This window comes from Anser brachyrhynchus (assembly GCF_964034855.1).
Source record: "Anser brachyrhynchus genome assembly, chromosome: 15".
Taxonomy (NCBI): domain Eukaryota; kingdom Metazoa; phylum Chordata; class Aves; order Anseriformes; family Anatidae; genus Anser; species Anser brachyrhynchus.
Genome location: NC_137733.1, coordinates 6,911,500 through 6,933,006, shown reverse-complemented (window position 1 = coordinate 6,933,006; position 21,507 = coordinate 6,911,500). Strand labels below are relative to the sequence as shown.

Genomic DNA, 21,507 nt, shown 5'->3' with positions numbered 1-21,507 from the left:
AACACTGAGATTTTTGTGGGCACCACAAAAGAAACACGTATCACTAAAGCTGGATTTTCTGCCTGGGAAAAATGTGGCAAAAATCATCACGAATTCCAGAGAACCCTCAAACAAACCCTTAACCACACGAACAAGCAAATTTCAGATGTAGCCCACACATGGGATTTCCAGGAGTTTTAATGGTACACAAGGAAGATAAAGAATTTCTGCTAGTTCATTAAACAAGGAATTTTCTTGGAAATTCTTGACATTCTCTCTCGGGAAGAATGAGTGTGAGGTCATATCCTCGCTTTCGAGGCCAACCCCACTTGTGACAACAAAACAGCAGTACTTCCGTGCTAAAAAAAATCTGTGGTCACTGATCTCAGGCACAGAGAACACAGCTTCTGAGGTATGATTCCACTGGGGTGGGTCAGCAGGGAAAGGGGAGTATTTCAGCCATGGTACACATGGAAAGTTACTGACAAGAGACGAATAACCTGTTCCCTATGTACATAGCAGCTGAAGCAAGAAGTAACATGAAATGATGCATCCGGCAGTGCCCCGTGCTACTCCAGGGGCTCAGCGCCTGGGGTAGGGCAGCGCAGAGCCCACTGGTGCCAGCAGGCTGGGGAGGGCCAGCCGTGGCAAGGAGCAGGTCTCTCGCACCAAGCTGCGACGGATCAGATGCGGCTTGCCCAGGGTGGCAGAGAAGGACGCATGCTGCTTCCCACTGCAAGGCCACCACGCTGCAGCGCAGGGAGGAGGAGGAAGGGGAACCAAAGACCAGCTGCACCAACCCGGGCAGAGTCGCCATAGGGCTTGCCATGCCGCAACGGCACCCGCAGGCAAGGATGACGGCGAGCTTAAGCCCTTTGTTTTCCCAGCACTGTTGTTCCTGTGGCAGGTGGCTGCACCGCCCCGGCAGTGTGCGCGGAGCCTGGCTGGGGAGCAGGCCGTAAGGTGGTGAGCTCCTGCTGCCCTCACAGGGGCACGAGAAGGAGGGCCACAGTGTGAGGATGAACCAGACCCCAGCCCACACAGGGACCGCTCACTGGGGCTGTCCCAGAGACCTCCTGGTGGCCACAGGGCATGGCCCTGGCAAGCCTCGATGTGCTGGGACTCCTCTGGGGTTTTGGGAGGGGCCCAGGGCACACGGCCACAGGGCTCTGAGCCCACCCCAGGTCACTCTCTTGGGGCTCTCGGGGACTTCTTGGGCTATTGGCGTGCCAGGGGGACCTCAGGGCCTTGTGAAGTCTCAGAGCTCCCTGGGGTTATCCCAAGGTCTCGGGGTGCTGACAGGGCTCTGCGACGTCCCCAGGATGAGTGGTGTCCCCAGGTCCCGGCTTTCATCCCGGGCATCCCTCAGGGCCGTGCCAGGCCTTGGGGGGGGACCCCACCAGCCCCACGCCCGTCCCGGGCTCCCCCCAAACTCTCCCTTGGGCCGGGGTCCCCAAACGTTCCCCCCAGGCCCCTCCCAGAGACCCGCAGCGCCGGCCCGGCCCCCGGCGGCCCCGGTTGTCCCGGGGGCGGAGCGGGGCGGGGTGGCGGCGGCGGAAGCGGGCGGCGGCGGCGGCGATGGCGCTGCGGAGCCGCGGGCGGCGGCGGGCGGCGATGCCGGGATAAGGCGGGCGGCCATGGCGCAGGGAGCCGGCCCGGCGCTGCGGCTGCTCCCGGCGCTGCTGCAGCTCCTGGTGCTCCTGCAGCTCCTGGTGCTCCCCGCCGGTCACGGCAACAGCACCGGCTCCGGTGAGTCCGGGTGGCTGGGGGAAGGCTCGGCCGTGCGCTGTCCGCTCGGGTGTCCCCGGGACGAGTCGAGCCGGGCTGGGCTGGGAAGAAGGAGGAGGAGGAGGGGGGAGAGGCCTCCCCTCCCTGGGGACCCTGCGGTTGTCGTGCTCCCTTCTGCTCTGCTCTGCTCCCCCGGGACCACCGGCGGTGCCCGGGGGCGTCCCCAGCCCCGCAGATGGCACCGCGGCCGTCGGGTGTCTCCACGCCTGCCCGGCCGTGGGGAGAAAGCAAAGTTTGTCCGGAGGCACCAAAGCGGGTGTCCCCCCCATGCTGGTGCTCACCGAGGTGGCCCTGGTCTCTGCGTTGGTCCTTTGGCCAGGAGGAGGCTTGGGGTGTGTGGTGTGGGGACAGGGATGGGGACGGGGACAGGGGCACAACTGACAGAGGTGGCGCCTGGCCCATGGAAGCCCTAGGGCTGCCTTCCCTGGACGTGGGGAGGGTGCCGGGAGGTCGAGGGCCCTGAGGAAAATCAGCCAAATGTTGTTTTGCGTTGGGCAGAAGCTTCTGTCCGCAGCGCAGACCCGAGGAAAGTCCCTCAGCTCGGTGGCAGACCCAAGGACTGTTTTAAGTCCCTCAGCTCGGTGCCAGAGGTTGCTTTGAGCTGGTCAGCGTTGTGATCTGTGGAGTAATTTGTTGCTCGGGAGCTGTATACGTTGTCCTCTGTGCTCTAGCAGAGCAGTGCTTCGTTCCGGCTGTACCAGGTGCTGCGGAGCAGCAAGAGATCGATCTCTTTCCTGGGGAGATCAGGGCCTGAACCCAGGCAAACTTGCCACCCTGTGTGTGGTGGTAGCTGTGGTTTTGCTTCTCAGGTGAGTTTACTTCCACTAGGTTGAGGCAGATGGGCAGGAGCTGGCGCCCGAGTGGGCTGGAAGAGGGTTTGGCAGCGTGAGCGGAGCAGTGGGCAGCTCTTCGCGGTGGCATGCCCGGGGCTCCCACCGTGCATATGGCAGAGGCTGTGCTGGCTGGGGGCCGTGCCCCATCCTCCGGAGGTGCAGCCAGGCGTTGCAGTGTTGGGAAAGCGTGGGCATGGGAGGTTGTTCAGATGCTTCAGCACGCTGTGGAGGTAAGTTGGCGCTGACTGCGGTTATCAGCTGCTGATGGTGGTTATCGTGCTGTACTTCCTCATAGTCTGCAAAGCATGTAGGCTGCTCCAGAAAGCCTGTGAGGCCAAGGTGAGATGTCCTTTTGCCCCAGGCCCACCCTCCTCTGGCATCCTGCTAGCTGGGTTCCCAGCCCAGAGGAAAGCTACCCTGTATTTGAGGTGCGTTGTTAGGTTTTTCTTGGCGTCAGCCTGTCGGCTGGGAGAAATGCCACGTTAGGATTAGATCTGAGAGCTGGTAAAGATGAGGTCTGCCCCAGAGGAGTGAGGTTACCTTCTTCTGGAACATGTAAAGATGGAATTTTGACACAGACTAAAGGAATAGGGTTTCTGTTACATTATAAATGGCAAAAAAAACCCAACCCTGCCACATAGTCGTTTCTTGTCTTGAGTCAGACTGACCGCTGTTGGTGTAGCTTTACACAGGCATTTTCATAGACCCTTTATGAACCTTTAGAGCTGCTCCTTGGCCTAAGCTCTGAAAAGGTTGAGCCTGCTGCCTTTGGAAGTACTGGCCCTTCTGAAACCCCAGAGACACTTGCATCTGCTTTGAAACTGGGACCTCTTCATGTTTGTGGGAAGCTCTGAAACCAACGGTCAACATATTATGTCTAAAAGTAGAATGAGATAATCTTTGGATGAGCAAATCCAAGCTATTGCAGGTGGTTCTTTATTTTGAAATTCAAAGAACACATCTCCTCTCTGCATCTGTGGTTCTGCTATGTTTTTTTTGTTTTCTTAAAAACACTTTTGTTTTTTTGCATAATACATTTGAAACTTGCTTTTAGAAGGAGGCATTGTCTTGTGGAGACCTGTCTTTCTGTCTCTTCTGTGCTAATATTTGCTTTTATCCACATGTAGCACTTCCTTGTCAACGCAAGGCTGAGGGTGAAGTGGGAATCAATTCATCTAATTTCCTGGATGCAGCTCTTGGGTGCCCAGCATTGCAAAGCCTAAGAACAGGAACTTGGGTGGATTGTCTCCAAGAGAAACCACGTGTGATTGGACTTTGTGCATGCTGCTGTCACATTGCCTCAGCCATGGCTCTTGTGCTAACCTGGTAGCTGTCACAGGCTGTGCTGAGGCAGAGCAGGTCCGCAGACCTTCCCTGGGTGCTATGGTTGACCTCGCTCATTGTAATTGACTGGTCTTTAATAAAAAGCACTGCTGATTGCTTGACTTCTTAATTGTACAGCCTGCCAGTCCTCTCCGTCCCCAAAATCTCGCACATAATTCTTCAGCTGCTGTGGCCCTTTGAGGACAAGGGCCTGCTGGTGGGTGCTGGCTGCAGCTGTTGGCCATGCAGAGCCTGGCCACCAGTAGGGGTGGAACAGCTCCCGTCAAGGTCAGGCACCAGCAGGGCGGTGTATCCCTGCTCAGGTTGTCCTACTCCACCTGTTCTTTGAGCAGGGCCACGGCAATCCCAGCCTTATTGCTCCTTCTGTCTGCGTCTCCCCTAGTCCTGTGCCTGTCCCCAGACGTCACTGAAATGAACGCGCTGTGTGCATGCAGAGAGCAACTAGGTGCAGAGAAGCTGCTGATTAAAGATCTCTCTCTTCTGTAGTTCCTTAAATATGGCTGGGTTTACAGCAGATCTCAGCCAATTCCTGTCTTGTCATCTGCAAGTGGGCTTGGTGCTGTCCCATCCTGGCTCACCTTTCCCTCTGTGCCTGGAGCCCTGTGCGGGCTCTGCCTGCAGGATCCCGTGGCGTGAGGCTGGGGCAGCCGGTGCGGGAAGGTGCCCGCGGTGTTCCGCCAGCGTGCCCTTTTCCTTGCGGAGTAAATTCTCCCATTGGCTTGTGCTTTGACAGCAGTGAAAGCTGTGTGGCCGGTATTTCTTGCTTTCCTGTTTCCTCCTTTCTGTTGGGTTTGCAATCTGCCTAGAGGCTTTAGCTTGGTAATTTGCCAGGAAACTAAACCCATTATTACTATTCCTGTCTCTGTGCAGTGTTGTGTGTTCAGGCTAGCATGCGTCCTGCTTTGGGGCATGAATCGTATTTCCTGCTAGGATTAGTTTCCTCTTGGCACAAAGTATGTCCCAAGGCCCTGCTCCTGCCTGAGGAGCGTTCTTCCTCTTTTTCTGGCACCTTACTTAAGCTCAGTTGGGTCCTGTGTGTTTCCACATGACCCCGAGCAGCATTAGATGAAGACAAGTTAAACAATTCTTGCTGCTTTATCTTCTGATCAAAGCGGTGCATGTGAATCTGAAAGCTGTAAGTTTCTCCCCACTCCAGAGAATTCTAGCATAGAAAAGTAGCATCTGGGAGGTCTTGGTAGAGATGTGCGGACACATTCTTCTACTCCCCTTGCTGAGTGTGAGGAACCTTGTTTTCTGGTGGGCAGAATAGCCTTGGCTCCGCTCTCTCACTGCAGTTTTGCCCTCTTCCCAACCCTTGTGTGATGTTTTTCTTCTGTCCCCGAGCTGTAGTCTGGTTGTTTTCTTGCTGACAGTGACTCCAATACAGTTTTGCAGGTGAAATTATCTGCAGGCCAGGGGTGATCTGTAGGCATAGCTGGGCGGAGGGATGACGGAAGACCTAGGTAGTCCTCTGACGCTTTCACTAAAAACCTGTTGTCCTCTTGCGTGATCAAGCCTACCCTAGGGCTGTTAACGCTATTCGGGCAGCCTTTCTTCCAGGCAGGAAAATGTTTAGGCTTTGTAAGGTACATCTCTGAAAGCAAAGTGCAGTTTGCAGCATGTAGGTTTTTGTCACATTGCGTGTTGCAGGAGGACAGCATGTGGCACAGTGCATGTGTCCCGAGCCTGTGAGGACTGATAACATCAGCCCACATGCTCAACAGAAACCGATGAAGACAGCTCTTGCCTGTCAGCACCATGAACTGCAGCCGAATTCCCTGTGTGGAGCACAGAGCACCCTGTGCTACCTGCACCCGCCTCGTCCTACCCTGTCCATCTGCTGTGCATGGTTTGCCTAAGGTGCTGGGACCGGGCTGCTGCCTACTCTGCCATGCTTTCCTTGCCACCAGCTTTTCCTCCTGACCTTTTCCTCCTCCTCAGTGTCTCAGGTGTTCTGTCATCTTCAGAGCATGTTTTGTGGAGCATGGTTAAGGTTCCTCCAGTGCCGTCTGGCTGTAGGGGACAGTTTTGTAGTAGGGATCTGTGCGGTTCTGGCTGCTCGATCTCATCTCATTCCTTGGGAGGAGTGCAGTGGATCACCAAGTATCTAGAGGACTGGAAAATTAAGGACACAAAGGGCTTCTCTCCAGTTACCTTAAAACTGCTGTGCGCGTCTGTTGGTGGCTGTAGCCCTGCAACCTGCTCCCAGCAGCCACCCCAGCAGCTGCTTTGCTCTTTCCCTTTCAGACTCCCTGTATGTCTCCGAGTACTTCTCTCAGAGTGCACAGAAGTTGTCCTTCTACAGCTGGTATGGGAATGCCAAGGTCTTCCACTTCCACGTGCCAGAAGATACTGTGCTGCTTCGCTGGCTTCTGCAAGCATCCAGGGGGAAAGAACCGGAGTGTACCAGCATGGAGGTCACAGTGTATGTATGTCCCCGTGCCATTGCTTGCACACGTGGGCTTTCTTGTCTTTCCCTTGTCCTTGTCGCTCATACAGTTGTTTGTCTGTAGGAAGCTGTGAATTTGTTTGCCAGTTGCAGCAGACAATTCCTTGGTGTTGCACTGACACTAAATCTCTGTTTTTTAAATCTGTAGGAGCATTTCATGTTACCAGTGGATCAAAGGGCTATCAAATATTATGTCTAAGAAACATGTCTTATGTCTTAGAAATGCTGGAGAGAGCTTCACAATGAGGCTGTTGTTGCTGTTCATTAGCAAAGGTGTTCCTGGACCTTTCTGTGTCTCTTGGTTCCGTGCATGGTACTGTGCACAGATGTGGCAGAACTGCAAAGGGCCTGAGAGGATGCAAAACGTTTGAAGGGGGACAGATTCTCCAGTACAAAGGAGCTGAAGAGACTAGAAACACTATATTGAAGGATGCAGCCTGTGTATGGAGCACAGATAAGAGAGGAATGCCTAATCCTGCTGACATGACAAAAGAAGATTTGAAGACGTGAAGACAGAACATTCAATGACATCAAAATAAATATTGCTTAAAACAGTTCATGAGTTGTTGGAGGATTTGAGATCAAATAGGTTGAGACTTTGAGCTGTATTTCATGAGGGTACTAAGCTTCCTAGGCAGGTGGTTCCCTGAGAGGCGCTTTGGACTCTCAGAGACCTTACACGGCTAGGACCTACACCACAGGGGTATCTGCAGCTTGCTGAAGTTTCAGCCACTCCAAAAGCGACTGAAGTTTGGTGCACCAGCTGGCTTGCACATTACCTAGTCTGTTCTGGGCACAGGCAAGTGCTCTTTTGCTCCCGAGCAGCCTGAAACAGGTGACCTTTGTATTTTCTGCATCCCAGAAAGCTTTCCAGCAGTTTTAGGGATGTGAGGGACAAGACAACAGCTAAATGATAACCTAAGAAATGACTGTGAAGATCAGTTTAGCTAAGCTCAAACAGATTAACGACACATAACCTGTAATGCTTGCTTGCTGGACCTGTTATTGTTCATTGTTCTGTTGCAGTGCTCTAGTAGTCCCAAAATGGAGCAAATTGAATGCCAAATTGGTTGTCCAAATATCCCATGCATTACTTAGCTGCCGGCTTTTCTCATATTTCAAACTTTGAGCTGCTTATCTTAAAGCAGAGGTGCTTGTGTTCTAAAGTCAGTCACATAGGCCTTGCTTGGTGTCTTTTTAGACTGTCTGCCCTCCTTAATGGAGGGAGTAGGAAAGATGAAGATCTTTTCTATAAAAAGAAAGCTCTTAATTGACGATTTAGCCTAGCTGGCTATAGGGGGAATTTGCTGATGGTTATAAAAGGAAAAAAAAAAAAGTAGTTTTGTGACTGGGGCTTAACCTAAGTGTGTGTTATGGAAATTTTCTTTCAGGCTTGATGGAATGATGTAAATCCTTGTCTTAATAAGCAGTCAAGTTAAACTAATCTCTAAATAAATCCAAGATAAGGTAATACCAGCCAGTCCTCACCAGATTAAAATGATAGCTCTGTGCTCCACTTCAATATGTGGCTTCTTTCCAGCCTGCAGCCTCTCTGATCTCAGGCCAACCTGGGTGTCCGCTGATGAATTTGTATCCCAGTTTATCTTGCAAGTGTATATACCTCCCCTGATTTACTTGCATTCTGGTTTCTCTTGCAGGCACTTTCGCTATGGAGCCCCTCCTGTAATTAATCCACTGGGCACTCGTTTTCCTGCAAATGCGACTGTCCATCCTTCCTATAACATAAGCATCACTCTGAGCAGTGCTGTGCAAAACACCACTTTTGTGAACGTTACAAGCCCTGCTGCAGGAGACTGGTTCATTGCTGCACATCTCCCTGAGGCTGCTGGCAGAATTGAAGTGAAGGTAAGAGCTCTGGTGAGCATCTCGGACAGCCAGCATGCTCTGTCCAGTGTGTCTTGCCACAGCTGACCAGTCTGCTCTCCCCTCCTGCAGGGTTTCTCCACTCCCTGCACCTATATGTTTCAGGCAGATATGTTTGTGCTTAGACTCACTGATATGCCTGTTCTGGAGCCTGGTGTTGCCATGCCACAAACTATCATCTCACCTGCTAAACCTCTGCATGTCAAGTGAGTGAGAGCAGCGGCTGGAAACACTTGGGGCCGTAGGTATGGGGTCAGATTTCCCGCTGGTGCTGTTTAGGGTAAGCCACTGTTGTTTCCATGCTGGGCTGGACTGTGCTCTGGAGCTTGGGGGTCTCTGAGTGTTTTTAACAAGCTCCCAGCATCAGGGTGGTAGGTTTGTATGGGCAGCACACAAGAGGGCCCTTCTCTGACTCTTTGCAGGTAGACCTAGAGGTCTAAGGCAGAAATTTGGTTGTTCTTAGAGACTCTTCCCCTGGGAAAGGTTTTCACAACACAAATCAGGGCAATCTAGTTCTTGCCACAATGCCCATGGGACTCTGTGGTGGGTTGTGGCTGGTCTGTGTTCAGAGTACGAGCTGTGCGAGTTGCTGGTTGCTTCTCCTGCAGGATCTTTGTTCCCAAGTACACCGCCAGGATGTGGTTTGAGCTGCGAAGCTGCATGACAAGTGAGCAGAAAGCATGCACTGTGCGGGTAGTGCTGGGCTCAATCACGCTGCCACAGTCCTTTCAGAGGATCATCACCTGCACAGGGAATGTAAACTGCAGCCTGGGCCTGGATTCACTCCCCTGGGAGAAGTGGTTGCAGATCATGGTGGAGAGTCTTGGCACTGCCAATGCCAGTGTGTCCATGGAGATGCTGACTTCTTTCGCAGGTGGGCTTCCATTTTCTCTACCCCTATAGGAGGGATCAGCAAGAACTTTGTGTCTGCTATGTCTCTCTCAGGTCTTTGGCTGGCTGGCTGTGATGTCCTGTGTTTCCCAAGCATGCTGGTTGCCTGGGCATAACCTTGAGGGCTGAGATCTAGTTGTTGCTTTGGTATCAAAAGTGTAGGCTTTAGTATTCATCCGAGAGGAATACTCCCTGGACCTTCCTATTCTGGAAATGCCTGTGCCAGGATCTCTGAAGCAATGGTATTTTCCAAAGGCTGTGACTAGCTTAAAATCTGGTGAGGAGAATAGTTTTGGGTAGATGCACTAGACTGTATTGATATATTGACTATCGGCCATAAGCAGGCTACAGACAGGAAATCATCTCAGAGGTTTCCTTGGGGCAAGATCTTGGGTTGTAATGTCTCAATTTTGCATGCCTCAGGAGGTCACAGGGTCCTTGTGGCTGTGACAGGCACTTGTAACATGACAGTCATCCCTGTTTGACTGTTGGGAGTCTCGCAAGCTCACCAACTAGGCATAGTTTTTGAAAGTATTCTTCTGCTAGGGCTTCTGCTATCATTTCCTCAAAGCAGAGCCTCATCTGTTATGCTCGAGGACCTGGCACTGGCATCTGAAGTGGGAGAGGGGACACACAGCAACACCAGAGGCATTAGAGTCTCTGGGAGCTACAGACAGGCTCCAGCAAGTCTTCAAATGTCACCTTTGGCTCCAGTTACTGTGACTTTATGGTTTGTGCCTTTAGCTGTTATTGGGTTAATTTATCTCTTTTGCTTAGCCTTGTATGCCCAGGTCTGGGAAACCACTACAGCCTTTCATGCAGCCAGTGGTTATGGGACAGTTAAGTGCTGTGCTCAGTTATTGGTTAGTGAATATTCCCTGGCTGCTGGGTACGTCGTTATGATGCTGTGCATAATCCCTTCTTCTGTTCCTCTGCTTGCCAGCTGCTTCTCTGCAGCTCCAGGGTGTTGCCACCCACTGTACCATTTGTCTGGCTTTTGTCAGAGCCCCACATTGTGGATGCTGATGTTAGAGTTTCCCCTGTGAAGATGAGAACAAATACTGAAGTGTCTGAAGCAGCTGAAATACCCCCACAGTTTATGCTGTCGCTTGAAGGTCTGAAGTTCCTGGGGCCCTGCCTGGTTGAGGTGCTGATCCTGGTTCTTCTGACTCCTCTCCTTTTTTCCCTTTACAGACTGTAGGCCGGGAAGTACCAGTTCATTTCTGAACTTCAGCCTAAACCAGAGCCAACCTGGTTCTGGACCAGGTAGCGCAGGAACAGGAGGGAGCCCCACTCAGTCTCCGGGAACGGCGTTACGCAATGCATCTGACCAGAGGAGCTTCTGTCTCCAGAATCAGCCTGTTGTTCGGGAGGACCTGGACGTGGTGTCTGTGCGGTACAGGCTCCTGAATGGTCCCACTGTGCCCGTGTACTCCATCTCCCCAACCCTCCTTCTCCTCAACCTGAACACTGGCATGGACAGCGGGGGTTCCCTTGTGGTGCATCTCCTGCTTAACAAGGTGCAGTAGCTTTATTTGTGTGATGAACTTCTCTTTGCAGTGCTTGTCTCTGCCCCTGTGTCTGGGCTGATTTGTCAACAAATTCCAGGGGTTGTAGGTACCAGCAGTACTATTTCCCTTTTTGTTGTTGTTGTTGTCACAAAGCACTCTGAACCTGTTCTAGCCACTTCCATGATGTCCTGCTTGTCGGTTCCAATTGAAATGCCACAGCTTGCTGGCATGCGGTGGCAGCACTGAAAAGGAGAGGAAATGGAAAGTAACTGCATCTCCATTTCTTCTGTGGGAACCTAGAGCCTTGCCAACAAGAAAGGAGGCTCTTCAGGGAAACCCAGGGATGTTCCTGTCTGAGTCACTGATTCCCATACTCCTTTGGTGGCACCAAGGAATCATTTTACCTGAGAATGTGACTGTGATGTTTGTCACAAGGGCTAGTTAGTGCCTTCCCAAGGGCTGATGTCCCGCTGCCTCTCTTTGCTGCCACCATGTGCTCATGCTGAAGTGATACCCTAGTGTAAATGTCCTGTCTGGGCGGCATTTCCACCCATGCAGTCTCCCCGAGAGACTCTCTTCCTGTGCCTTTCAGCAAAGGCAGAATGCAGTGACGGTGCAGAGCGAGGTGAATGCAGGTTTGCTCAGAAAGAGTTGGTGAATTGGTGGATGACCTTGATCTGCAGCAGTTAATATCACCTGCTGCTCCCATAGGACATGGGCAGTGTGGGAGATAAATTGTGCAGGGGGAAGGCACCGAAGTGCTCTCACGTGGAATTTTTTTTTGCACAGACGTCTCTGAGCCAGGCCAATGCCACTGTGGTAGCATGTCTGAGTGCTGCTTCGCCGGTGCTGTCCCTCAATACCACGCGGAAGTGCAGTACAGGTATGAGAGCCACTGACACCTGCCACCAGCTCAGCTACGCTGCCTCAGGACTTTGCTTTTAGACCTCATGACCTCAAATTGACTTGGGTCCTTTGTAGATTGTCTTGGGGAAGCTGATTTTGGCGCAAGCCCTCCTGAGGCCTTCATCACTCAGTTCCAGCACATGCCCTGGGGTGCTGGGGTGCAAGTGCTAGTCTGGAACCAGGAGTTAGCCTCCATCAAAGGAAGGCCTGGTTAGCACCTAGCTCTCTTCCAGCCTTGTTGGCAGGTTTGGGGATGGTCAAGGTTTTGCTGGTGTGCAGAGAAGCTGAACTCTGCATTGGAGGGCTAAATAAGCAAACAGGCTGTCCCAGCTGCCTTGTGTGTCTAGACAGGTGCTGAGAGTTGAGCGGACAGAAACAACAAGGCCCTCTGAGAGCAAGGATGCTCTCCATCCCCCGGTATCCCTCGAGGATGGGACTAAGGAGCTATAGTAGCATATGATTCCTGTGCAGCTGATCTCAGCTTGGAATTGCTGCAGGCCCTTCTCCACAAGTCCTGGTGTATCACAGCACCTTCTTGTCTTCAAGCTTTTTTCCAGGGCTACCCTCTGAGTGTGAGTACGTCCTCTGCAGAAGCAATGGTGATTGTCCTGTATCCCCAGACAGATGACTGGTTCCTTTCCTTGCAGCTCATCTGCCCAAAGGGCCAGGGGTGAGTCTGCTGTGTTGCGTGGCTTCGAGGCTGGTTTGGAGCACTCTACCTTGCTGCCTTTGACTAACATAAGCAAAAGCAAATGCCTGTCGTCACTGTCTTGCCTTCTGTCGTGGGCTCATCTCGTGGTAGCAGTGAAGCCATGGCTACAGAGGGGGAGGAGGTGGGTGGCAGTGCTGACTTGCTCTCTTGTGGGCCCTCAAGCAGCTGTCTGGTGCTGAGCTGGCATGTCTCACGCTGACTGCATGTGGGTGGTGGAATCTGCCTGGGTGAGCTTCCCCAGATGTATTTTGAGGTGATAAATTGGAAAGAGCTGTGCTATAAATGAAAATGCTGCTGTTACTTCCTCAAGGAGTCTTTGAAATGTGTTCAGTTCTACTCATAGTCCAGCGGTTTGCCTTCCTGGTGATTCATCTCTGTAAGGGGCCGAGCATGCTCTAAGAAGTGGTGCTGGCAACTGCTGGGCCTGACTACTAGTCAGGGGTATCTAAGCCTCTTACGGGAGTCTGGGGAAGAGTTGAGGCCTGTCTGCACGTTGGTTTGGCAGCCTGAGTGGAGAGGGAGTCGACTGTGCTCTTATCTCTTGGGAGCAATGAAGCAGATCCGCTGTTGGCTGTGGTGTGAGGGATCCCTGTGCTGAAATAGCAGAGAATTTGTGTATGTGAGAGTGGCTGGGGGTAGGGCACTGTGAGGCCAGGCTCTTTCAGACCCCCTGGAGCAGAGTGCTCCCTTGGTACACGGCTGCCCAGAAGGACCAGGGTACCAAGACAGTCTGCTTTCATTGCAGTGAATGTAACACCGCAGAAGCCAAAGTGACCATCATAGCATACCTCACCCCCTGCTTCAATGACTGTGGGCCATATGGACAGTGCAGTCTACTGAGAAGACACGGCTACCTCTATGCGGGCTGCAGCTGTAAAGCTGGTGAGTGCATTTTCCTAGGAGACCTTGCTATCCTTCCCAAGGGGAGGCCACATTTTTCGATGCTGTTGTTTAGACAGGAGGGAAGAGGGTCTGCCACAGCTGTTATGAACATCCTGGAGTCACAGCACTTGCCTAAAGTGCAGTCTGTACCCACGGTGCCCTCTTTGGGCAGCATCCTGATTCCCCTGAGGAGTTCTGGGAAGCACAGAGCACCCCAGGGGAAATGGTGAATCAGGCTGAGGACAGCTTCCTGCTGAAAGGTCACTTCCAGCTTTGAGTCCCCCAGGGCTTGGGGAGGTGCTTCTGAGCATCCCCAGTGAGATCTGGATACCAGCAGGGCTGCCGGAAAGCACCTGCATCAGAGCATGTGCCTTTCAGGGCAGCTTATTATGTAGCGCCCTGATACGGGACGTGATGAGGCTGGGCTGGCAGTCCCTGTCCGTGCTTTGCTGTGGTGCTCTGTCTCATGCTATCTCAAGAGCAAGCATGCAGGACAACCCTTAGACTTGGAGGTGCCACCGGAGGAGGAACATTGGTGTCAGATGCTAATATAATAATGAGATAAGAAGCCTGGGTAGGAGACACTAGTGTAGGGAAGATGATAGCTGTGCTGTGCTTGGATGGGTACTTGCATCTGTTTTTAGCAGAAGGACAAGGCAAAATATGGTTCACTGCTGCTTTGGACGTGATCCAGCATGTCCTTGCTGTCTGCTGCAGTTCTGCTACTAGGCTAGGACTGCAATGGAGAGCAGCATCCTAATTTCCTCAAGGGGTGCCAGGTCCTGGGAAGCACACAGCACCCCAGGGGAGATGAGGAATCAGGCTGAGGACAGCTTTCTGCTGAATCACTTGGAGCAAAATGCCCCAGCTGCATATTCATGACCCAGAAATAAACTGAAGAGAGCAGCCTCCTGTGGGCTCTGCAGTGAGAGCAGGGAGAAAGGGACAGAGCTGCTGGGCTTGTTTCTAGTGGCACCGTAATGGGATGGATGCAACTCTTAACTCCGCTCTGACTGCGGAGTGCCTGCATGTACCCAGGCTGCCTCATTTCCCCAAAAGGAGGGCATGGGCATCCTAACTTTGAATAAAAATAACTATAAAAAAAAAAAAGAGTAAAGCTTAGTTTATAGAAGACTGTCAGCTCAGTCCTTGGTCAGCAGGCTAAGAGTTGACCCCAGTATCAAGCCCAGAGCTTTGCGTTGTTCTCTAGGAAATTCTCTAGGCCATACAGCTTGCAGCCAGGAAACTTCCAGCTAAAGGTAAGAAAAATTTTCTCCCATCAGAGTTGTTCACCTTTGCACAATATCCATGTCTCTGTCTTTGGGAATTTTCAAAATTCAGTTGGACAAGGCCCAGAGCAACCTGATCTGGCTTTGCAGTCTGCCCTGCTGTGAGCAGGAGGTAGGACAGGATGGCTTCCTTAATGTTGTGGAACACTTTCCACCCTGGTTCCTGGGATCTGTAGGGTTCTTCCACTGCAGTATCTTGTACTCGGCTTACAGCAGAGAGCATCCTAAGCATTTGAGCCTCAAATGCTTGATTTATCACCAGAAAGTAGCATGTGTGTTGAGTTACTATAGAGAAGAAAAGTACCAGTGTGGACAGACCTCTGCTGTATGTAGAACGGCCCCTGCCACATGGGAATAACCTGGGGAATGTCCTTGGAACAGCTGCTGGGCTCTGCTGGGGTTTCCCCAAGACTTAGTAGCATCGGCCAGCCACTTTCCAAAGCAGAGCATGCAATGACTAGTGAGCATCCTGAGAACAGGAGTGTGGGTGGCTGATAGAGCGTATTAGCAAGAAGGGCTGTGGCAGCAGAGCTCGTTAGCCAGCAACTGCAAACAGCAAAGCTATTAAAGCCAGCTGCTCAGTATAAATACTGCTTGGGTCCTGGGTGAAAGGGAGGTCAATGGGTAAGCTGCCAGAGATGCTGGGCTTCTGATGGGCTCCCAATGGGTGGGTGGGTGGGTTTGTCCTTCCTCCTCCTAACATGCTGCCTTCTAGAGCAATGGAGAGGAGGCCTGGGGATAGTCCTGGGGAGCTACTGCTGCTTCTGAGGGGTCCCAGGCTCCTGCTGGATGCTGCAGGCAGGGCACATGAGATCCACACAGGCCTCTCTGCTCTGCAGGTTGGAGCGGGTGGAGCTGCACGGACGACACCAAGGCCCAGTCTGTTGGTGCGCAGAACCTGGCCACCCTCCTGCTCACGCTGAGTAACCTCATGTTCCTGCCAGCAATTGCAGTTGCTGTCTATCGGTACTACCTGGTGGAGGCCTCTGTCTACACCTACACCATGTTCTTCTCCACGGTAGGGATTGTCTTTTGTCAGGTCCCCTGCCAGCTCCCTGTTAGCATCAGGAAGGGGATCCTGCCTGCTGCGTTGGACTAAAGTCATTGGTGGAGCTGTTCATGCTCAAGCTCCACAAGGAGCTTCTGGGATCATCGCACAAGCACCTCCATGGACGTGTCCTGCCCCTTCAGAGTTTGGCAGGAGTGTTATTTTCATTGAGTTCTTCCACTCACGCTGCAGGTGCTCGTATTTGGGGGTGGGACCCCTGGGAGCTGGGATGGGGTTGGGGCATTCTGCTGAAGGTTACTGTCCCAGGAGATCTCAGCTGCTGTTGGGAGGGTGCAGACTGATAGCAGCTCTCCAACTTTTTTCCGTAACACTGTGCTGGTTTGGTGAAGCTTCCTGGAGACACTGTCAGGATGGATCTTGGCTACCATGGGCTGAGCTTTCTCCTGCTTCTCCTTTCCAGAAAGCTGAGTGGGGCTGCTGAGTTCATATTAGCCTTTGCTTTTGTTCCTGGTTCTAGTTCTACCACGCATGTGACCAGCCAGGCGTTGCTGTGATGTGCATTATGGACTACGACACGCTACAGTACTGTGACTTCTTGGGCTCTGTGGTGTCCATCTGGGTGACAATCCTGTGCATGTCTCGGGTAAAGAAGATTCTGAAATATGTGAGTGTCAGACCTTTATCGCTCCTGCGCTGCAGGGCCAGGCATGAGCCAGCCGAGATACAGGTGGCCGTGCTGCACCCTCTTGTGGCAGCACTTTAATAAGACAGTGCATACAGCAGCTCCTCCTCTGCAGCCTGCAAGATAGCCTTGCTCTCTGGATAGCCCATCTTGGTAACAAAGGCTGTTTGTCATCCACCCTAATTTTTAAATCAGAGGGTGGTTTTATCCTAGGATCTTGGATCGTGAACCTGCATGCTTGTAGGGACTGTGCCTGAAAGGACTGAGGGGAAGTATTTGTGGGTCCTCCAGTTTCTCCTTCTAAAGGTGCTGCTCCTGAGTCATGCATGTGTGCAGGGCTGGGCAGCCAGGAGATGAAGTTCTCCTTGCCTTAGGCCTTTGGCATAGCCATCTGTGCTCTAGCAGCAGATGACCTGCTGATGTGGTGTCTCATTCCCAGGTCCTTTTCGTCTTGGGGACCCTGTTAATTGCCATGTCCCTGCAGCTGGACCGCAGAGGGGTGTGGAACATGATGGGTCCCTGCCTCTTTGCCCTCGTCATCATGATTGCAGCATGGGTAAGTACGGGCAGCCAGACAGAACTTGCTGCCCTTTGCTCCTTTCCAGAGAATGATGGTGACAGAGCAGGCCCCGCTTACCAGAACATCGACACATGGGAGCTGATCTCCTTGAAGCACCCTGGTGGACAGAGCACAGGGCAAGGCGCCTTCTGTCCCTTCAGTAGCTGAGAAATCCCCTGCTTATGGGTCTCAGCACAGTCTGGCTGCTGCAGCTCCAGTTCACAGAATGGGCAAGGTTGGAAGGGACCTCTGAAGATCATCTAGTCTGACCCCACTGCAGAGCAGGATCACCTAGAGCACCTCCCGCAGGATGGCACCCAGGCGGGTTACGAATATCTCCGGAGAAGGAGACTGCACATCCTCTCTGGGCAACCTGTCCCAGTGCTCTGTCACCCTGACAGTAAAGAAGTGCCCCTCATACTGAGCCGGAACCTCCTGTGCTTCAGTTTGTGCCCATTGCCTCTCGTCCTGTCACTGGGCACAGCTGAAAAGAGACTGACTCCATTCTCTCAACACCCTCCCTCAGATATTTGTATACATTAATGAGGTCTCCCCTCATTTCAGTGCACACCAGCAGCTGGAGAGTCCTGCCGGAATGGCTGGCTGTTGCCTGTGCCCTGGAACTGTGGCATCAGCATTGCCCTCTGCATGCAGGGCTTTGATGCCGTAGCCGGGTATGGGGGGTCTTGCACACAAGAGATGGGCCCAAGACAAGGGGAGGCTGAAGTAGGCGTACCCTTTTGCTGTGAGGACTGTTTAACAGATGTTCCTGGGTCAAGCAGTGCTGTGTGTTTCCCCTGCATAAGCTTCTAGTTGGCTTAACCCTTCCGTGCTTTCACACCTCTAGGTTTACCACGGAGTAAAGCGCAGACACTGCTACCCCTCCTCATGGAAGCGCTGGGTTTTCTACCTCCTACCAGGGATCACCTTGGCTTTCATCGCCATCTCGGTATATGCATTCATGGAAACCAATGAGAACTATTACTATACCCACAGCATCTGGCACGTGCTGGTGGCTGGCAGTGTTGCTTTCCTGCTTCCGCCTCGGGACAAGCATAAGAAGCCCTGGGCTTGGTCACAGAAGCTCACTTGTCGCTATCAGATCTGCCAGAATGACCGTGAGGAGCTCTATGCTGTCACCTGAACTGCTTGTCGCCAGGTCACAGAGGTGAAGGGCTGGGAAGGTTGCTCTTTGCCAGGCCAGCCTGGGCTGCCCCTCTGTAGCACGTTGGCAATCTTGTTATGTGCTCATTCACTGGCTGGGACAGCGCAGTAGCTGGACTGGGTTTAAACATGAAGACAGTGGGCTTGTCTTTTGAAGGCAAGTTTGAGATCCCCTACACTTTTCTGCTGAGATGGGGCAGGCTGTTTTGGTTCTAAATTGAGGAATAGTCTCCCCACCACCTCCTCCATGGCCTTGGGGGAAAATTGTCAACTCTTATTCCCCTCCTACCCGATCCATGAGGATTGGGCTCAGCCCACGCTGCACTGGAGCCACAGGCTGCTGTGCTTTTCCCTGGACTCACTCTCTTAGCAGAGGGCTGTGGGACAGGGATTTCCCATGTCATCTTGCAATCAACATTTGTTTTGTCAAGAGAAGAACAGATTTCTTCTGCGCTTGACCTGGAGGCAAATGCGTTTGAGTGCCCTTGGTGCTGAAGGTGGGGAGGGAGGTAGCTGATTTCAGCACACACTGGGGCCTTGGTTGCTGTCTCCCATGTGGGTCTGGAGCCCTCTCTTTGTGAAACAGGTGGTGCTGCTCTTACGTAGGCTGGTTTCTGGAGATGATGAATGAGACCTGAATTTGGGCCCTGGATTCAGGATCAGACTTGTCAGGAATGTGGAAAAAAATGTGCGCAAGAGGCATCAGTAGCGTCTGCCTGATAACTCTGAAACTCACAGCTGTGCAGGGTTTAGTCTAAATTTTTCTTTGTCCCTCTTGGTTCATTCAGAAGGAACTAGGCTGCTGTAATGTTCCCCTTCCTCTCTTTGTGTTCAGGTATTTACTGTCTGACTTCCTTTCGTGGGTTCAGCAGCTCTGCCCAGCCAACATAGGTGGCAGAATCTCTCAGGGCTCCATCAAGGTTGGTGATGTGCTTTGGCATTTCACTTGCAAGTTAAGTTAGTAACACTACCCCCACCTCCCACGCCTTTGGGCAGCAACAGTTTGCTCTGTGTCTGTGTTTGGTTGGGATCAACCTGGGCAGAGCTGGAATCCAGGGCCCTAGCGTAGCTCCAGCCTCAAGGCATGCCCCAGTCTTGCAATAATCTGAGCACAGTATGGCCTTAACGGCAAGCTTGTTGACGTGTGCTTCAAACCTACTCCGCACTCAGCACCTTTCCTGTGCTTTGTGTACAGCATCACATCGGAGCTGTGCAAGCCCTGCGCTCAGCCTGCTGTGGCTCTGAGGCTGGATGTGCTGTGGAGTCACAGATGGTCTGAGGCTGTCAGGACTGTCCCAGTCCAGCCAAGAGCATCTCCCTGGGCTCCCAAGATGGTTGTAGTCTCCTTGGGAGCATCTGTCTTGCTCTAGCCTTACTGGAGGGCACTTGGACATCGGAAAGCAATGATAGAAACACAGAATTGGCAACCAGGAGAGTAGTCTTTGCCCATCCTTATTACGTAGATAAGGGCTCAAATAAATGGTTCCCTGCCTGTTTTATTCCATTTGTGGCGGATGGCTAAGGAAGAACAGCTTTGGCCGCTACAGAGCTCTCCTTCCTATGCTAGAGACGCTAATGTTCCACATCCAGCCATGTGCTTTTGGTACAGCCTTTGGTTCAATTCTATGTGCAAGCTGGCTCATTTCCACAAAATTGTGATCCCAGTAATTGGTGCATATCCTCCTCCTCTGGGATCAAAATGATGGCAAACACTGTGTGTGTGGCATTAAGGTGACAGCTGACACAAGCATTTTGGTGCTCCTTTCTAGTGTGCACGCTGCTCAGAGCTGGTCTGCAGAGTCAGACCTCTTCCTTTTGGAAGGAAAGAGCTATTAATGAAGGACGATGCTTCCTAGTCTATAGGAATCAGGGTTATTTCTTTGCCTTGAAAAATGTCCAGCGTTCTCCTCAGCTCTGTACTTTAACCTCTTCTCATAGCTAACCTAGCCTCTGCCTAATTAATTTGCCTGTTAATTCAACCTCTACCTTTGCACTGGAGGAGGGATAACCCCGGGCGGCATGACGTACTAGAGGCCACCCAGCTGGAAAGCAGCTTGGCAGAAAAGGTACTAAGAGTCCTGGTAGACACCAAGTGGAACAAGAGTCAGCACCGTGCCCTTGCTGCAAGACTAACGGTACCCTTGGCTGCATCAGGAAAAGTACTGCCAGCAGGTCAAGGGAGGTGATCCTTCCCCTCTGCCTAGCTCTGGTGAGGCCACGCCTGGAGTGCTGTGCCCAGTTCTGGGCCCACCAGTACAAGAGAGACCTGGACGTACTGGGAAAAGTCAAATGTAGGGCCACAGGGATGATGAAGGGACTGGAGCACCTCTCCTGGGAGGAGGGGCTGCGAGAGCTGGGACTGCTCAGCCTGGAGAAGAACAGGCTCAGGGGGATCTCACCGATGCCTACAAATCCCTGAAGGCAGGGTGCAGAGGATGGAGCCAGGCCCTGCTCAGCAGTGCCCAGGGCCAGGCCCAGAGGCAGTGGGCACAAACTGGAGCACAGGAGGCTCCCTCTGAGCACCAGGAGGCACTTCTGTGCTGTGCGGGTGTCGGAGCCCTGGCCCAGGTTGCCCACAGAGGCTGTGGAGTCTCCTCCTTAGAGATCTCCCAAAGCCACCTGGACATGGGCCTGGGCCCCCTACTCAGGGTGGCCCTGTGGGGGTAGGGGGGGGAGCAGGTGGGCCCAGGGGGGCCTCTGGCCTCAGCCATGCTGTGAAATTGAAATTTTTCCTCAGTGCCAGCCTGCAGGGGCTCAAGGACACATCTCGCCCATCTCCTTCACCTTCTACCACTCATACAGGAAAAAAGGCGAGCAGGCGGCAGTGGCCCACACCCAACTGCAGGCTCATTCTCCTGTGTGTTCCTGCCCATCACCTGGGGCTGTCGGATGGCCCAGCCCCGTCCCTGCTCTCCCTCAGGGCACAAAGATGAGCTCTCCGTGTTGAGGAGGTCTCAGCCACTCGCCCTGTCCCTGCACTTTGTTTCACAGCTTTCGTCCGGGGGCCAGGACGCCAGCAGCATGGCTCTCACCCTCAGTTTTATCCCTTGGGGGTGGAGGGCTTAGTGCGCTCCACACTTCTTCCCAATTTTACTGCTTTTAGGCACTTTTTGCCCTCTCAGCGTGTTGTGGGCTGAGCACATGGGTGGGCAGCAGCCGCACCTTCACAGCCGTGGCCTCCACGCCTTGCTGCCGTGCTAGCCAGGGTGCTGCCTCGACTTGTTAAAGCAATAATTCCTCATCGGGCCTTTTCCTTTATGGCTTTCAATGCTGTGAAGCTTCAGGTGAAGAAACGCCTGAAACTCCGTTGTTGTTGTCCGATCGCTGAAGTTCTGCCCTCCCTCCCCCGTGTCGCTTTGGGTCATGACGCAGAACTGTGCTGTGGGCCTGGGGGAAGGGCTTTTTGTTAGTTATTAATTATTAATTTTTATTATTGTAATTATTAATTTTTGTTAATTATTTCGGGTAAAATCCGAGGAAATCCCTGCGTCTGAATGAAACGGTTATTTGTTTTCCTTTGCTGTTCATACCCGTGATTATTTTATACGGCCGATTTTAAAGCTTCCGATTTTATAACTTAATAAACGGAGAGGTGTTTAATAAACGGATAATAAGCGGATTTCTG

General features: G+C 52.5%; 1 protein-coding gene across 3 annotated transcripts; it reads left to right on the top strand.

Annotated features, from left to right (window-relative positions):
* The first annotated feature begins 852 nt into the window (after window positions 1–852).
* Window positions 853–21,501, top strand: PGAP6 (post-GPI attachment to proteins 6). Of its 3 annotated transcripts, XM_080557224.1 has the most exons (13): window positions 1,521–1,728; window positions 6,192–6,369; window positions 8,052–8,259; window positions 8,350–8,483; window positions 8,886–9,151; window positions 10,363–10,688; window positions 11,469–11,562; window positions 12,132–12,255; window positions 13,043–13,179; window positions 15,308–15,486; window positions 15,995–16,141; window positions 16,599–16,715; window positions 17,566–21,501. In XM_080557224.1, exons 1-13 carry the CDS (start codon window positions 1,617–1,619, stop codon window positions 17,860–17,862), a joined length of 2,319 nt encoding a protein of 772 aa, XP_080413350.1. In that variant the 5' UTR covers window positions 1,521–1,616; the 3' UTR covers window positions 17,863–21,501. The 3 variants fall into 3 exon arrangements, with proteins under 3 accessions (XP_080413349.1, XP_080413348.1, XP_080413350.1); XM_080557223.1 differs by lacking the exon at window positions 6,192–6,369 and having other exon boundaries at window positions 853–1,728; window positions 15,995–16,120; XM_080557222.1 differs by lacking the exon at window positions 6,192–6,369 and having other exon boundaries at window positions 855–1,728.
* The last annotated feature ends 6 nt before the right edge of the window (window positions 21,502–21,507 follow it).

Bases quoted from the DNA above. Each gene is read 5' to 3' on its own strand.
- PGAP6 (XM_080557222.1), top strand. From the start codon at position 1,091: ATGTGCTGGGACTCCTCTGGGGTTTTGGGAGGGGCCCAGGGCACACGG. The intron at 9,152-10,362 runs GTGGGCTTCCAT...TTCCCTTTACAG, and splicing joins GATGCTGACTTCTTTCGCAG to ACTGTAGGCCGGGAAGTACC. The intron at 16,142-16,598 runs GTGAGTGTCAGA...TCTCATTCCCAG, and splicing joins TAAAGAAGATTCTGAAATAT to GTCCTTTTCGTCTTGGGGAC.